Source organism: Spinacia oleracea, chromosome 5 (assembly GCF_020520425.1).
Source record: "Spinacia oleracea cultivar Varoflay chromosome 5, BTI_SOV_V1, whole genome shotgun sequence".
NCBI lineage: Eukaryota > Viridiplantae > Streptophyta > Magnoliopsida > Caryophyllales > Amaranthaceae > Spinacia > Spinacia oleracea.
This window is the reverse complement of record NC_079491.1, coordinates 3624691-3642675: the sequence shown is the minus strand read 5'-3', so window position 1 is coordinate 3642675 and position 17985 is coordinate 3624691. Positions and strand designations below refer to the sequence as shown.

The 17985-nt window shown below is 36.3% G+C and overlaps 2 protein-coding genes across 5 annotated transcripts; both read left to right on the top strand.

Annotated features, from left to right (window-relative positions):
* The first annotated feature begins 691 nt into the window (after positions 1–691).
* On the top strand, positions 692–8744 carry LOC110783420 (serine/threonine-protein kinase Nek2). 4 transcript variants are annotated; one of them, XM_056830483.1, is made up of 16 exons: positions 718–1000; positions 1629–1701; positions 2195–2332; positions 2444–2510; positions 2867–2932; positions 3482–3528; positions 3626–3671; positions 3787–3867; positions 3967–4009; positions 4117–4166; positions 4270–4351; positions 4447–4496; positions 4974–5047; positions 5236–5287; positions 6275–6748; positions 7522–8744. In XM_056830483.1, exons 3-16 carry the CDS (start codon positions 2247–2249, stop codon positions 8164–8166), a joined length of 1863 nt encoding a protein of 620 aa, XP_056686461.1. In that variant the 5' UTR covers positions 718–1000; positions 1629–1701; positions 2195–2246; the 3' UTR covers positions 8167–8744. The 4 variants fall into 4 exon arrangements, with proteins under 4 accessions (XP_021843460.1, XP_021843463.1, XP_056686461.1 ...); XM_056830482.1 differs by lacking the exon at positions 1629–1701 and adding an exon at positions 1267–1312; XM_021987768.2 differs by lacking the exon at positions 1629–1701 and having other exon boundaries at positions 692–1000.
* Positions 8745–10391: 1647 nt separating this feature from the next.
* LOC110783447 (uncharacterized) lies at positions 10392–16029 on the top strand. The gene is made up of 3 exons (XM_021987789.2): positions 10392–10897; positions 12207–13690; positions 14022–16029. Exons 1-2 carry the CDS (start codon positions 10580–10582, stop codon positions 13284–13286), a joined length of 1398 nt encoding a protein of 465 aa, XP_021843481.2. The 5' UTR covers positions 10392–10579; the 3' UTR covers positions 13287–13690; positions 14022–16029.
* Positions 16030–17985: the final 1956 nt, after the last annotated feature.

Sequence of the window (17985 nt, the reverse complement as noted above, 5' to 3'; positions counted from 1 at the left end):
AATAACTTATTTTTTATGAATTAATACTATATGAACTTATTTTGTCTGAAATAAGTAAAAATAAGTCGAACAAAACAAAACCTTAGATATACTCCATATAACATGTGCATACAAGCAAGACTTGACCTAGTAAGGTTTTCAACTTAGGTTATGAGAACAAATCTCTTCTAAGACTACCATGATCACTTTGTGATACGTTGGAATACTGTAAAAGGGCATTGTCCATGATTTCCAATCTGGTTAATCTAGGCGAGATTTCGCGAAATATAACCTTTCTTTTACTTTCCTAAAAGAGAAATTGATGCACACATCATTCACGCACTAACACCTACCAAAAATACAACTATTCATATCTCAATTTTCCAAGGTGCAACCTTTATTTAGTCAAATTAAGCCAACCAAACATATAACCAACACTAAAATCACAATAGTAGATACCATTCCCCTAACTTCTTAACACAAAAGTAATCTTTTACATAAAAACCTTTAACTCTAAGTGCTCATCTGCCGACAAAACATGGAATTTTTTTCTACAATTTTATATTAACCCTCTTAACCATCTTGGAAAAAGGTTTGATTAGTTTGATAATCCAAAAATTAATTAATTTAGCACTAACTCCAATTACTAGTTTAATAATCATGGAAAAACCCAAACTTTATATAAAGAGGAAACCATAAATAGATTCACGTGGCATAAGCTGATTAGTTGAGCTCCATACACGGGGATCTTTCCAAAACTAGTTTCTCCTTCCTCTTGTCTTTTTCAGGGTGCCTATTCTTCTCTTCTTCCCACACTCTCCTCTTTTGACTCCCTTCATTTCTTCACTTCGCTTCTTTTATTTTGAAGTTTGAAATCCGTAGCTTTTTGTTTTTTTGTTCACTTTATCTTTACATTTTCCTCTCAATTTTATCTCTTTCCCATTTATACTTGAAGAGCGGGAATAAGAAGACTAGAACAGCACCAAGAGATCTGTTTTACCTGATAATGCTCCATTTTTAGGTACTCTCCTCTATTTATTTTCTTTAAAGTTTTAATCTTTTTCTTTTGTTCAAAATGTGTGCAATGTAGTGTATTTTTTCTGTTTTTTTTGGGGTTTAATTCTGGGGTTTTGATGTTTTGAGGTTTTAGTTTTGACTTTTTGTTGGGATTTTGGTTTCTGGGTTTTGTTTGCTGTAAATGTATGCTTAATAATACTGGGTTTCTAATGTTTTGGGGTTTTAGTGATTTTTTGTTTTGGATTTTGGTTTTGTTTCTTGTTTTTGCAGGTTTAATGGGTACTTTATAAAATTTTTCTCTTTGTGTAGAAATTTGGTAAGTAAAGACCATAATTAGAGGGGAGAAATGCAACCTTTTTACTTAGAATTGAAACAAAATGAGGGTTTAAAGTTGCTTAGGAAGGTGGAAAAGGGTGATTATTTTTTTTGCTATTTTTGGATGTTAGTATCTCAATAATGCTTGTTTGGAATTTGCTGTACAAACCTAGTTGAACTTTTTATTCTGTATTTATGTGGTGGATTATTGGATAGCTTTTCTGAGGATATTTTAAACCTTTTTGTGTTAGGGTTTTAGCATATGTTATGATTTATGAATAATTGAACGTTTTATTCTGTATTATGTGGTGGATTAGGAGGATAAGTCACTTTCATTTCATGTTATCTTGAAGTTTAGCAGCACTGAGAGGCATATTAAAGGTTGTGAAAGTAAGATGTTGTTTCTCTTTTACTTCCCTTTACTAGTAAGAAAGATTTGACTTAGCTTTCCACACTACCTGCTTCGTTCAATCGTTCCCTTGTTAAAAGGGAATATTGGGATGCTATATTTTTTCGGGAATTAAGAAAAAATATATTGGTATCCACGTTTCTGAGACGAGTTTGAGGCTGAATATTGCTATGAAGAATTCTAGTCACTTATAGTTTGAGGCTGTTCTGGTCTTTTGGCTATTTGCAATGTTTAAATGACGAGGTTTTGTTCCACTATAATACTTGCTAGTCACTACATGTCTATGCTTAGATTTAACATAGATCATTTATAGAATGCTGAAGTTATGGACCATTTAATTTATTGGTTACTAATAACAGATGAATTCTAGACTAAGTAAATGCATTTCGCATACTTTCTGCCTTGGTTTTTTCTGTTTATGTTTGTGGTTTATGGGAATGTAATGCATATTATTAGTTTGTTTTAAATTATCAGGAATAGAATTTGTTTCTGAAGTTGCAAGAAGTGAGAGGTACCGGCTGTAGAAATGGATCAGTATGAGATACTAGAACAAATCGGCAAGGGGGCTTTTGGTTCAGCCCTTCTTGTGCGGCACAAACTTGAGAAAAAGAAGTGAGTACATTTACTAGGATTTTCTTTGAAAACTGTGTTTGAGTTTATAGCGATACAAAGTTTATGGCCTATTCTAGTCGTTTTCTTAATCTAACATCCCCTTCTTCCTAGGTATGTCCTGAAGAAGATCCGACTTGCTCGTCAGACTGACAGAACACGCAGATCTGCTCATCAAGAGGTCAGTTCCAGATGTGCATTTTTTATTGTTATTAGATTTTCCTATGAAATAGCTCTGTTCTTTGTAGGAAAGTGAGTTATGCTTGATAAGATATGTAATTCAGGCATTATTTAGAGCTGTTTTGCCAGAGCTAAAATATGAGGAATATAGGTGCAACTACAAAGACGCTTATTTTTCTTAAATTTTCTTATTGGTATATGTGAGAGACTTTATTAAGTGAAGGGGACAAGTAGCTTCTTTTCTCTAAAATTTGGAGTATTTTATAACCCCCTTGCTTGAAACTGCAAGTAAATTGTTGCATGTTATTCTTTTTCTCACTATTGACTATAATGTCTTATGTGCCCTATGATTTGCAGATGGAGCTGATTTCTAAAATAAGGAATCCATTCATCGTGCAGTATAAAGACTCGTGGGTGGAGAGGGTTAGTAGTTTCCCCCTTTGATAGCTTTATAAAAGGTCTCTAAATACATCAATCATTCTGATGTCATATGTTGTGAAGGTTAAATCCTTAACCATTTCGTGTTCATAATTTTCTCAATTCTCTATGGTGTTCATGTTTGAAGTTGGCTGATGAGTTGGCAGGAACATTATCTTTCTATTTCTTGAAAATTCTGTAACAATCTGCTACCTGTGATTGACCTTGAAACTTTCATCTGCATTATGTTGTTGACCAAAAAGCACTTTGTCCCCAAACTGTTTCATGATAAATTCACCAAGTGCAGTGTCGCCCCTTTCTGTATGAACTGAGGGGAAACATATTTTGACTTTCTTATCCGTAGACGATTCTTCATTAAAGTCAATAAGTCATAATCTATTTTCTTTTTCCTTATATATATATATATGTCTTGAAGCATTTTTGGACATTCTAGAAGGTAGCAATTGTCTATTGCTTTGGTGATCATGTTCTATAGTTGTTCATGGTCTCTATACTCTTAGTAATTCTGTTAATTTTACTATTGCTGGATTACAGGGTTGCTATGTCTGCATTATTATTGGTTACTGTGAAGGAGGTGACATGTAAGTTATCATACTTCTCTTCCATATATGCCTGTGCTACTAAATTGTTTTGGCCTTAGATTTGTAACCCTTGTTTATTATCTTGGTGTCCTTGTAGGGCAGGTGCCCTTAAGAGAGCTAACTGCATTCATTTCTCTGAAGAGGTAGATAGTAAGCTACAAATTTAGTTTCTTTTGCTTGAGTTTTCACTTGAAAGTACCATAATTGATCTTGTTTATCCGCCCACATTATGTTTTCTCATATATTGAACTTTTGTAGAAACTCTGCAAGTGGCTTGTTCAGCTTCTAATGGCGCTTGATTACCTGCATATGAACCATATTCTGCATCGAGATGTTAAGGTGAGGCAGGCTTTTTTAGGACTTTGCCCCGATCTTGGTCATTTTTGTGTCATGCTATTAGTTTTTTCTCGTGCTAACCTTGTTCTTCTCTTGCTACAGCTTTCAAACATATTTTTGACGAAAGAGCAAGATATACGTCTCGGTAAGATTACGTCTATATCATTATCACCTCTTGTATAATGACATGTTTTACTGTTAAAGCTTGACATGTTTAATACTAAATCTTGACATGTCAACTGATGAACACAGGTGATTTTGGTCTTGCCAAACTGTTAACTTCAGATGATCTTGCTTCTTCTGTAAGTAGCCCTTTTTTTTGTGTGTGTGTGTGTGTTGGTTAACTTAACAAAACAATGTTTTTAAATGTGTCTGAAATCATTGGCTCGTCTTCTTTAAATGTAGGTGGTTGGAACTCCAAGTTATATGTGTCCTGAACTTCTCGCTGATATACCTTATGGCTCAAAGTCTGACATTTGGTCATTAGGTCTGTTAAATATGTTTAAGGCTTCTTGACACTTTAGATTTCTCTTTTCCTTTCTATATGTTGGGTGATGGAAAACTGACATGTCTCTGTTCCAGGTTGCTGCATCTATGAAATGGCGGCTATGAGACCTGCATTTAAGGCTTTTGTGAGTTCCTTCCATCCATTTTCCTGCATTAATTTTTTTGATAAAGTTTCTGGATGACATCATGATATATGCGACTCAGAATTATGAATAAATATTAAAAATAACTCGAAAAAATATTTTTCGTGTCGCCTATTAAATATAAATGTTAGAGGCGACTCATAATGGTTAATTAATTAATTAATTTTTTTTAAAAAAATGTATCTTTCTTGATCTTTGCGCCTCTGAAATATTCTTTGAGAATCTTCAATCTATGTTAGTAAAACAATTTCTACAAAATAAACAAGTCGATTGTTTCTTTCTTGTGTAAACAATCGACATTTTAATAAACAATTATAATTATGAAATATTTCTACATAGCCTAGACATTTTAATTATGAAATATGTTTACAATCTTTGTGTAATTTGTTCCTTTCTTGCATGTGTGATTCTGCAATCAATACTTTTGGTAGTGACTTTGTTTATCTTCTTGTTGTGCAGGACATGCAGGCACTGATCAACAAAATAAACAGATCGATTGTCTCCCCACTTCCAACCATGTATTCTGGCCGATTGTAAGTTCCTTCTTTACAGGGCGTTACAAAAATTTCTTGTGCATTTTGTGTTGCATAGTAGGACTTAGCTCCTCGTATTTGCTTGAGGTTTTTAACTTTATTCTCATATTTTCTACATATTATATTGGTTATATTGGTTGCTCATGAATATGGATTTTCTCACTTCAGTTTGTCTTCTGATTTTGCAGTAGGGGTCTTGTTAAGACAATGCTTAGGAGAAACCCTGAACTCCGGCCTAGTGTATGAATTCTCTTCTCTCTGAAAATTTTCATACTTATGCTGCTGAATGCCCACTTTGCTGTGATGTTATATTCTCATTAAGGCTCCGTTTGGTTTGGTGTAAAATATTTTCCATGAAAATGATTTTCTCTTTCTCAATCATTTTACGTTGTTTGGTTTGACAAGGTATGAAAAACAAATTTCCATAACTCTCTCAAAGGTGGAAAACCCTTTTCCATTTGAAAGGAAGGGAAACCGCTTTTCCACCTTTCCTCCTCTTCCTTCTTTCACTCAATCTTCACCCATCTTCTCCCTCTTTTTTTCTATTAATTTTCTTTTAAGGAACCAAACAAAGTAAAACTAGTTTGGAATTCTGTTTTCCCTTGAAAAATGTTTTCCATGGAAAATTATTTTTCACTGAAAACGTTTTACACTAAGCCAGACGGATCCTAACTCCTAAGACCCAGTTAGCTTCAAGTGAAAGAAATAATATTGAAAAAAAAAAATCAGTAACTGCATTTGAGGGAAAAAACATTACAGAATCGACTAAAATCATGTAAAAATCAATTTATCAGCAAAAAATCAATATTTACCTAAAAAAAAACAAGTTTAGTTGCCATAAGTCTTGCAATCATTTGCCAGTTAGAATGATTTGTGTCCTTCCATCTGAAATTTCGTTTGATATTCCGACTACAGTTCTGATGACTTGGATAGAAAAAATTGGGAAAAATTGATGAGTTGAATTGAACGAAAATTTTATGCGGAATTGAAGAGCTAGGATCGTCCCGCTCTGATACCAGGTTAGAGTTAGGAGAAGAAGGAAACATGGAAAGCCATTGTTGTTAGAGCTTGAGAGCTCGCAACTTCGAGAGAGAAAGTAAAGGACTATATTGTATTAATGTTGTGATAAATGAAAATAGTACAAACTTTGGTATTTATACTACCTATTTACAAGCTAATTACAAGCTAATGTTCTATATTCCAACAGTTTTTACTTCATTGTTTCAGGCAGCTGAGCTTCTCAGGCATCCTCATCTTCAACCATATGTTTTCAAAATAAATCTCAAGTTTGATAACCCAAGAAGAAACACTTTACCAGTATCCTATTATGACAACCCAAGAAAACCTAGATACCTCGAGGCCGAGGAGATTCCAAAGCGTTGTATTGACAGAGAGAAACGAAGATCATCATACAGTAATGACCGAACCCAGAATCCGAGCATCTCCGGGCCTGAACCGGACTCCCCGTATTCTATCAGACAGCAACCCGGATATTCAACTTATATGAATAGAAAGTTTGAGGAGTTGTCCATTGGTAGCTCACACAAGGAGATTGGAGTTGATAAGCCTATAATGGCTAAGGGTTCTTCCACTGTTGCAAAAACTCCTAGGTTATCAACAACACCTTCAAAAGGTACTGCTGCTTTTAGGAGGCTTTCAACACCCTCTCAGATCTCTACTAATGGCTCCAATCGCACCTCTGTAAGTTCATTCATCCGATTACAATTCAGTTTATGAGCTAGATTTTATATATTGGTTGTTTATAATAGGCTGCAATTCTGTTTTGGGACACTTGCATGATTGTTAACTATATGTTGCCCATGCTATTCTTAAAGATATGTTAATTAAAATCTCTAATGAAAGACTATTACTTGCATGGTAGCAACTCAAAAACTTACGAACTACATATAGAAGGATACTTATCGTATTTCAATTTACTTGCAATTTAACTTTTAAACTAGGAAAAATTGTTTTTTTACCACCTAAACAAATTGAAAAATTATTTTTTACCACCTAAAGAATTAAAACTTGTATTTTACCACCTAATAAAATGTTAGAACTTGTTTTTTACCACCTGAAAATGGAAAAAAAAAGAAGATGAAGCCGTTATGTCAGGGTGCACAATAACTGCAATATTTCTGATATGTACTTTTCTTCCACGATTTCATGTATTTAACTCCATTTTGGTGAATGAGTTAAAGAAAATTACAGAGGGAGTGCAAACAGATGGAGGGAAATTGAATTAGTAGGCTCACATAACGTTTTCATCCATGTTTTCGTTTTCAGGTGGTAAAATACAAGTTTTAGTTTTTTAGTTGATAAAAAACAATTTTTCGAATTTTATAGGTGGTAAAAAACAATTTATCCTTAAAACTAACCACGGTCAAATGTGGCCTGTTAAATTGGGATGAACGGAGTACATTGGTAAACACTAAACAGTAACTAATATGTTTTGAATTGTTTCCCTTGTGCAGCTTCCCATGTCTCATACTCCGGCCACCAAATACTCTAGGTCAACACGTAGAGCTTCCTTACCGTTACCAATGTCAAGCAACAAAAGCAACAAGGCAGCAGCAGACAATGAGACTCGATATAACTCCCACACGGGTTTCCTTCACAGTGTAATGTCACCTGATGTATCAGTCAACGCCCCACGTATTGACAAGATGGCCGAGTTTCCATTAGCATCTTCAGAGAGCCCTCTTTACCAACCTGTAAACAGAACCTCATCAACCTCTGCTCAGTGTTCTTCCACCTCCCCAACAAACGTTCCTGATCGTTCAATGATGAAGGACAAATGCACGGTACAATTAGTAGACCGAGCCTTGAACAAGAACAAGACTAATTTGGTTAATGAAAATTCGGAGCAGAATCAAGTAATCAGTGGTGGTTTATCGAGCAAATCATCGTCAGAATCAAGGCAACGGCGTTTTGATACCAGTTCGTTTCAACAACGAGCTGAAGCGTTAGAAGGTTTGCTTGAGTTTAGTGCTCGGCTTTTGCAGCAGGGGAGACACGATGAGCTTAGTGTGCTGTTGAAGCCTTTCGGTCCTGAGAAAGTTTCTCCTAGAGAAACTGCTATTTGGTTGGCTAAAAGCATCAAAGAGACTGGTGCATAGCTAGTACTTTCTTCCACGACTAGCCCAGCCCGACCCGTTAAGTTTCAGCCCGTCCCAGACCTAACACGACCCGTTGAACAGGTCTAGTACTCCCTTGTACATTGGCTAGTGATTTTTAATTTAAAATTGCGTGAACTTTATTTAGTTTAGGGCCTCGGATCAGAATCCTTAGTTAGGATTAGACGTGTTCAATGGGCTGGGGGCCTATTAAAAGCCTGAAACCAGTTTTTTTTCAAAAGGCCCAGCCCATTTAATTTAGGCCCGACCCGACCCTAACCTGGCCCAATGAACAGGTCTAGTTAGGATTATGGTTTTTGTGTGATTTGTCGCGGAGGTTTGGAAGCTGTTGTTTAGAGTTGTTGCAGCAGCTTCTAATTCTGTTGATCCTCGCGATAACCATTACCGGTGCAAGCGAAAGGTGCTAGTGTGCTACATGTACTTGTATAATGTCTATATTGTGATTCTAACAAGTGCTCTTAAGGATGAGTTGTAAGCTATTTCTTCCCCCTTTTTCCTTGGGAAAGAAGTGTTTCTGAAATCTGAATGCATGAGTTGCTGATGAGTGGGTTATACACTTATACATATCTTTCATGTAGTTTAGGAAATGATTTTTGGCACGCTAAAAAGTTGATTCTGGCACATCCCTTGTGAGTAGAGCACGGAAAATTGTCTCTTAATGGTGTGCCAAAATCAATGTTTTGGAGTGCGAAAGTAAATTTCTTGTAGTTTATCGTGTTGGGGTTTGTGTGTGTAGAATTTTTGTGCAGTTTTGATCATTCACCAAATAGAGCAAGTGGATCATGGTCATGTACTCATGTTGGTCCATTAGTGAAGAGTTAAGACCCTTGAGGCCTTGATAGGAGTCCTGGCAGGATAAACCAACATTGTCAAAACAATATGCATGCGAACTAGTAACTGCACACGAGATAGAAGATACTGTCGTGAACTACTCGCGAACAAGCAGGTTCAAAACTCGTTTGATAAGTTAATATACAGCTTGAATAACAATTTTAAGCTCGTTAGGTATATGAGTCAGGCTTGAACAACTACATGTTCGATTCGTTAATGTTCGTGAAAAACTCATTTAAGCTCTTTTGTAAGCGTGATCATGTTCAAATATAATTTGTTATTTCGTAAAAGCTGTTTCAAGCTCAAAAAGTTATAGTATAGAGTATGACATTTTAGTACGGAGTGTCTTTCTATATCTTTTAAATATTAGCAAATTTTTCGATACGTAAAAAAAACTTGGTTGTAGGTTCATATTATCAAAAGATTTGAAAAAATCTGAATAAAATTAAACAGATGTATTTTTTCTTTTCTTTTAAAGGTAACTTAAGAACCATCTATTTTATCCAACTCGATTTAAACTCGTTGAACATCGAACTTAAACTCAAAATGCAAACAAACTAAGTTCAAATAAAATAAATAAATTCAAAGCTCGTTAAAGCTCGAGTTAACTTAAGCACTGCAATCTTTATCAAGCTCAACTCGAATAGATTAAAACTCGTTTTGACTTGACTCGTTGTCTACATTCTCGTACGGTCATACCTACCACCTAATACCTATGAAGTAGACCTAATCAAGACCAGCCCATCCCGCCCGAATTTTTTGCGGGTTTGGGCAGAATTTTCCAGCCCGGCCCGACCCGAAATTTTAAATTTTTTGGACGGGTTTGGGTAACACAAAACTACATTTTTTAGTTACTCCCTCCGTCCCAGATTAGTTGTTACACTTTCCTTTTTCGCCCATCTCAGATTAGTTGTTACACTTCTAATTTAGGAGACACCACAATTATTATATTGTTTCTCTCTTCCCACTAAATTTTTTTTGTCCCCACGTTCTCTCTCATTCAATTAAAAAAATACTTCACTAACTCCCATCACATTTACTTTTTCAATAAAATAACAATTGATAACCAAACAACCACTTATCACCTAAAACTTTGTGCAAATTTAAGTGTAACAACTAATCTGGGACAGAGGGAATATAAATTTGGCCCGATCCGAAAATGACCTGAAAAACCCGGTATATCAGGCCCGAAATTAGTAGGTTTGGCACAATTTTTTTGGCCCGAATCTTAACCCGATCCGGCTCAACATAACGGGCTGATTTTTATGCATAGGCCCGACCCACCATTTGATCAGGTCTACTATGAAGCTATGATAATTTTTTTTTGACGTTATGAAGCTATGATAATTGATCACCGTTGAGCAAACCCGTGATTCGTGAGCGTTATTACCATTTATACCATCCCCGCGAGCAAAATCTGTCGACGTGTCGTGACTCGTGAGCGTTACTAACGTTATTACGAGCGAAACAAGATGGGATTACTAGCGAAGTCTGGAAAGAACCATAGAACATTTAAAGCGGGAAATATCTGGAATTTGTTTCGAATTTTATCAAGAACCCTAAAATGGAAATTTCAAATTTATCACAAAGAGAAGAAGCGTTTGCAGAGAGTGCAATGAAAGAGGTGATGGAACCTTACGAACTCCACTATACCGATCTTCTCTCACTCTCATCTTCATCTTCTTCATCATCATCATCGTCAATTGACACCGAACGGCTGGAATCGATCACGAGAGCGGTAATGGAAGCTTTAGGGCCCACTGGTTCCGGCCTTATCACCATCACAGGAGTCCCTAATGTTGCGGAACTCCGCAATTCCCTGCTCCTTCGCGCACGGGATCTCTCTCTCCTTAATCATCATCATCGCAACCGCATTCTCAAGGTCTCCTTTTTCCACTTCCAATTTCTCGCTATTTTTCTGAAATAATTGCTATTTGGATAATTTTGAGCTTTAGATGTTTCTGTATTATTATAATTGTTGATGGATTAAGTATTATTATTATGAGCTCCTGTAATTTTATTGCTAGAATAATTGAGAATTTGGAGGAGCATAATTGTTAATTACTACTTTTATGGAGTGTCCCAAATGACATGATTGTATTTAGTAATTAAAGAAATAATGGTGAATTTCTCGAATCGTGTTCGAGGATTCATGTAGACGCATTGTTAGGTAATCAAATTCAAGCTGTTAAAATATTGATAGGTAATATTAATCTTATGGGGAAATATAGATTGGTGACATTCATTGATAGTCATGAATTTGAAATTTAAGCTGTGGATTGATGTATTGCTGTTTGATAGGTAACATTGACATATGTGGAGAAATGTGGATTAGTGTCAATGCACATTATTTAGTCGTTAAATATTGATAGGTAATATTAATCTTGTGGGGAAATATAGATTGGTGACATTCATTGATAGTCATGAATTTGAAATTGAAGCTGTTGATTGATGTATTGCTGTTTGATAGGTGACATTGATATATATGGAGAAATGTGGATTGGTGTCAAACATGTTTGTCTAGTGCTGAGCAATGTCTAAGGGAATGGCGCGGTGGTGCCTAAAAGATATGAGATGTTGATGTTGATCTTATCCGATTTTGGAAATGGTGTGCTATGGTGCATTGTTAAACATACCTCTACCAAATGAGGTCTTGACCTAGTGGTTAAGACTGAGGTCTAGTGTGGCTGTGTATGACAGGTCACATGATCGAATTCCCCTCCCCTTATATAATTTGTATTGGCCTTGTGACTCATTCTCACCAAAATAAACATAAGTCTAATTAAGTTATTGCATCTCCTCAATAACTTGAGAAAATATTGCAATTTGTGGATCTGTTCATGTGCCTCTTACTCAAAATACCTTATTTATTGCTTAATCGAGTGAAATTTAGGGAGTGAAACTACCGAATGGCTTGTTTACGAATCTTTCAGTATGTTTCTTCTTTTCCTAATTTTGAAAAAAAGCAAGATTTCTTTCTACTTCCATGAACACTTGTTATACAAAAGCTGAATCTGGGATTGCTTGTTCGTATGTACAAACATGGCGGATGATAGACACGTCTCATTTTCCGGGTGTACTCTGGGGAGTTCTCAGACTAAGTAGGGGGCATTTTTGAATTGTATGATGATGCTTTTCATGCCTGTCTCCCTCTATGTTCTGTTGACCTATGATTGAAGACTAACTTGCAGGATCATGGCTTAGGGAGTGATGTTCCGTTAAAGAGTTTGGATAGATGTGTCTCATCATTTGCCATGCAGTTGAATTATGGCCATGTAAGCTCTGAGAGCCTTGACAAGCACAATACAACTGAAGAAAATATTGATGCTGATGAATACTACAAGTCAATGAATGATCACTTCAAGGATCTCGGTTGTAGTTTTAGGAAACTCGGGTTATGTATGATGGACCTGGGACTTCGTGTAGCACGGATTTGTGATAGAGCTATTGGAGGGAACGAATTGGAGAATAGCTTGTTAGAGTCAGGGACAGCAAAGGCTCGTCTAATTCACTATCATTCTTCTTTTGATACTTGTATAATCAAAGATTCTGGTAGAAGACAGAGGTCTAATAAAGGACTGCAAAAATCTGGACCAAAGAACTTCCAATTTAAAGATAGAAAGAGTTCGTGCAGAAGGGAAGAAATGCATAGAGCTTGTGATGATGGAAGGGCATGCAAGAAAAGTTCTGATCTTTGGCAACAATGGCACTATGATTATGGTACTTTCACTGTTCTTACAAGTCCGATGTTCATCAGACCAAGATGTTCTTCCACAGAAAAAGGAGAAGGTGACTGTGTGGAATTCGGTGGGTTAGAGTGCCCGTCACCTAGTGGGGATACTTATTTGCAGATTTTTCAACCAAACAAAAACGGTATCTGTGCTATTAAGGCCCCTCCTGAGAGTTTCATTCTTCAGCTGGGAGAGTCGGCTGATATTCTGTCAAGACAGAAGCTCCGTGCAACTCTTCACTCAGTATCACGGCCAGTTGAGCTAGAAAACTTGAGCAGGGAAACTTTTGTTGTATTTTTGCATCCAGCATGGAATAAGGTCTTTGATATTTCAGATCACCCCATGAAGCAGAATGATCAGTATGGTGATCATGGGGAGAGACCTGAAGGTGATGAAGAGTTTAAGGAACTTGCACAAGAGATACACAAAATCATCCCTCCACTTTCTGCACGGCTAAAGGATGGGATGACTTTTGCTGAATTCTCCCGTGAAACAACCAGGCAATATTATGGCAGTAATGGTTCGCAATCAAACAGATGAGGATTTGGAGGAAGTAAATTTGCATGTTAATCTTCCATGTTCGGTGTATGTATTTGTTGTGGTTGGTCTACTTGCTCTGGTGTCGAGGAAGTGTATGAGCGGAGGAACAAGAATGTTGAGGATACGGGATCAAAGCATACTTCAATTGACAAAATTCACTGAATAAGAATGTTGCAATTCACTAAATAAGAAGAAGTTGGAAATTCTAGAATGCATGAAATGATTTCAGACCACCTCATACATAGTTGCTCTTGTGTTGAGGAAGTGTATGAGCTGAGGAACACCATTTCTCATTTGAGGATACAGGATCAAAGAATACTTCAATTGACAAAATAACTGAACAAGAATGTTGCAATTGCTCTGTGCATCTGTTCACATCAAACCCTATGAAGCCTCCTAGATAGGTAGTCATTTTTCTTCTGTAGGATGAATTTGGTGGTTGTATTTGTTTGACCTGAGGAAGAATTATGCTCTTTGAAACAACTGTTTGTCTCTGTCATAATTTTTTCCTTATCCATTCTTTGATTGTTTTTCATTATTGACTGAAATGGCCAAATCATCGTGCTCCTAGCAGGTTTAATCATTTGTTTTAATAGAGTATTGTGGAACCTGATATCTTATAATTAACAGTGAAGAAGAAGTATGGAACTTCTAGAATACATGAAATGATTTCAGACCACCTCATACATAGTTTATAGTATTGAGTAGGCATCTTATTTTTCTTGTCTTTGGCAGGGTGAAAAATTGACGCATGCTTTTCCGGGAACCACAACATTATTTCTCAAGGATTTCCTAATCAGGTAGGAGAATCTTTATCACATGCGACTTGAAAGCTTTTAAATTTAGCTCTTACTGGTTTATTCATTTCAGTGATTTGGTAATACCTTGGTGAATTGTGGGATATACTTGTGAAACTAGAACTATTTAGCATTTCTGGGTTCTAGAGTTTCCATTGTTCTTTGGAGTTTACCCTTGTTAAGCTGAATGTTCAAAGTAAAACCAGGGCACCCTTTTATAATTTTACAGTACGGATCTGAATCATAGTGGAGAAGAATATGATTTTAATAAGGAAAACTTTATGATCAAACTCAAACTTCCCTCACTTTTTAAGGTAGACTGATTGTTGTCCACCTTTTCTAGGATTTCATCCCTCACTTTTGTAGTCACAACCTTTTTATAGGTCTACTATAGACTATAGTAGTTTCCTGACTGGTAATTGGTAAATTATAGTGCATATTTTACCATTAATATGAAACATAGGAGTACTCATTACTCATTACTCTTGGCCTTTTTCTGGTTACACTTGCATACTCCATTTCTACAGTACAGTAATCTCCATTCCAATTTCCTAGTTTCCTACCCGGACATCACTATCACCATATGATCCTCATTTCCGAACCATCAAATACGACACACACTTCAAATTAGGCCAAACCTCAAACCTCTTCCTAGATAGCCAAATCTCACTCTTGGACCTCCTCCGAGTTAGGGTGCGTTATATTCAACTTATCTGACCTGAATTTATCTGAACTGAACTTATCCGAACATATGACTCTCTTATTTTTTCGGTGAGTGGAGGCCGTAGCGTGCAATGTGCATGGCTAATGGTTTGTTGAAGAGCTCAACCCCATTTCTTGAAAATGAAAGATGACATGAACATTTTCCTCAGTATAGTAAAGGGAATAAAGGGTTTCTTTCTAACCAGCGTAACAGAAGAAGGCCCCTCTTTTTTTTCTTCAATTTTTTCAATTACTTTTTTCAGCATCAAAATTCAGCTGTTGTTGTTGTTGACACTGATACTGGTTGTCATCAAGTGAAGTTTAGAGTTAGAGATGATGACGTATTAATGTTTACAAACTGCAAAAGAATCAAAAGGGCACGCTTCTGTGCTCAAGCTCTTCTTCTCAGCTTTTTTTTTAATAATGCAAAAATTTCCTAGAAATGGTTTTTTGGTCTGATCTTGAAAAAGGAAAGGTCCTTTTTGTCAGTCTCCGATGGTGCCAATTCTTGTAGATGTTGCGACACCCATCAATTTATATTCAAGTTCATTCTATGTTTTGATTCCGTTTGTGTTTTACTTGTTGAAATTTAGAAGGTAGTGTTTGTAACTTTGTATTCTTTCTTAGTTTTATCACTGAGATAGTGAGATGTCATTTGGATTTGAATTTCAAGTACGACTAGAGACTAGAACTGCGGGCGTGATTGATGTTTTTGGGTGTACAAAGAGTGATAGTGTAGACGGGAGATTTTTTTTGTTTTTTAGGGTGTTACCACGCGGTTCACCCAATTGTTGTTGCGAGGGATTTTTTGTTTTGTAGGTGTTATCACGCGGTTCACCCAATTGTTGTTGCGGGGATCAAACACGCGGTCCGTCCTACCAAGTTCAGCCCCAATCACCACTAAACCAACATGCAATTAGTACAGTGTAGACGGGATTTGAGTGTACAAATTCTTGTAGACGGGATTTGAGTGTACCAAGGACTTAGCCTACCATACAGGTCGAGGTCTAGGAGTTTAAGCCTCTTGTGTTTTGGAAGTTTGGATGGTGAATCAATTAGGGCAACAACAAATTAGCAATAGAAGAAACTTCAATGAGGTTTGTTCTCATGCCACATCATTTACAAACCTTGATTGTAATGAACTTCCATCAACAATAGATAAACCTATACAAAGATTTATATGTGAGATCTATTCTCATTCATCTCATTTATAACAAACCAAAAAGAAAAGTAAAATTAATATGTTTTGCTTAAAAGACAAACCATTTACTCTTTTGCTTTCATCCATAAATTTTTACGTGTTGATTTGATCTACTTGTATGTTTTTACATTTACCTTGTTACAGATTTATACTCCGTACGTAGTTAACATTTAGTGCTTCGTATATCCTTTTCCTCTTATTTTATGTTGAATAATTAACATATTAAAACTTATACTACGTACACCTTAAGTAAGTCTTCCCAAGATTATAAATATTAGAAGGAGCTAGATTGAATGTTTTATCTGGATATTGTAAGATATGTTACGAGTTAAGTTAAAAAGGAAGTTTAATTAATTAAATATAAGAAGATATAATAATCAAAATAAAACTTCGATAAAAACACTACTCCGTATCTATATTTTTTTACGGTAAAATGAAGAACCCTAATAAACTGGTAGGATTTCCTAATGGGGTTTGATCGCATAACCTTTAGGTTATTAGGCCAAACCTTTACCAGTTTATCACTAGGCCAGTAGGCCAAACCTTACTTGGTGATAAAAATAATATATACTCCGTACTCTGTAGTAAACATTGCTCCCATATTTAAGTGTGTACTTCGTATTTCATAACTCTTAAACTTGAATTCCCCTTTGTCCGCACACCTTTGAACATCTATAGTCCAACACCAAACATATGGTACGTGAAGGAGGTACGAAAAAACAGAATGTCCCTTACTCCGTATTTAATTGTCTTTCATTACACACTTACACTCATAAAAGAGAAAAGGTGCTTAATAGTTAATAATGCATGCTTGAAATGTACTTAAAACTTAATAGCATTAGTATATGGCAATGCAAATGATAGTGATATTGCAAATTGATATGTAGTACTCCGTACTACTTTATTGGAAGCATGATATGGTTGATTATGACTTGACTCGAATAATCCAGTATTCAAAGACCCATGAATTTGGTAGTGGGGTTAATTGTGTTATATAATTAAGGGACATTATATTTTGTCAATACTTGCGGTACATGAGGACCACCATTAGGACATAACATAAACTTCTTGTTAAAGTGAGTAGCACAATGGCATCAACGATCACCTATTATTCAGCTCAATACACCTTTGACTGCAGTCCATCACCTTGTATGTTTTGGTGTTTCGGAATACTTCATCCCCAGCCTAGCCCACTAGACGTCGTAGTTAAAGATGGATGTGGGCTGGCCCGGCCCCAACCCGACACGACAAAACACGATAAATGTTGTAAATTAGTCCTACACACGGCGGCCTGTCCCGGGCCTACACGAGAGTAGTGGGTACAAAGGCCTGGCCGGCCCAACATGAGAGCACGCAAGCTTGAGCCAGCCCGAGGCCCAACACAAAAACCCGCCCCAGCACATGCACGAAGTCGTGGGCCTTGGGCAGCATTTTTTTTTTTTGGAAAAAGCACAACAAAGCTCGACACGACCCAATAATGAGCTTGGTGTGGGCCGGGCCGGACCCGACCACTCGAAGCCCGACCTGGCCATGACCATCTTTAGTCATAGTAAGGGTAAAAGAGTTATTGTTAGTAACCATAAACCCGTTTAAAAATGTAAATATAATTAAAGTAGAACTGAAAAAATTAACTTGTACGTAACTGACTACTTAAAAGGTTTTTTTTTTTTTTTAAATTCCATCAAACGTGGCTACAATTTGACATTGGTATTTGGTACTTAAACATAGAATTCCATTTCGATTCTACATGAAGTGATCTAACTTATTAAACCGACTACGGAGTACTCCGTGTATCGTAAACATTACATTTCCATTAGTAACCTGAAATGAACTGAACTACGGAATGACTTATATTTTGAAGATAACCCGAACCGAGTCAACTTGATCCAAACTAGGAATAGTATTTACCTTCCAAGGGTAGTTATTGTTACTGTAAAGTCATTAGGATATGTTACTGTATGAATGTATGATACTGTTACTGTAGTCATTTAACAGAACC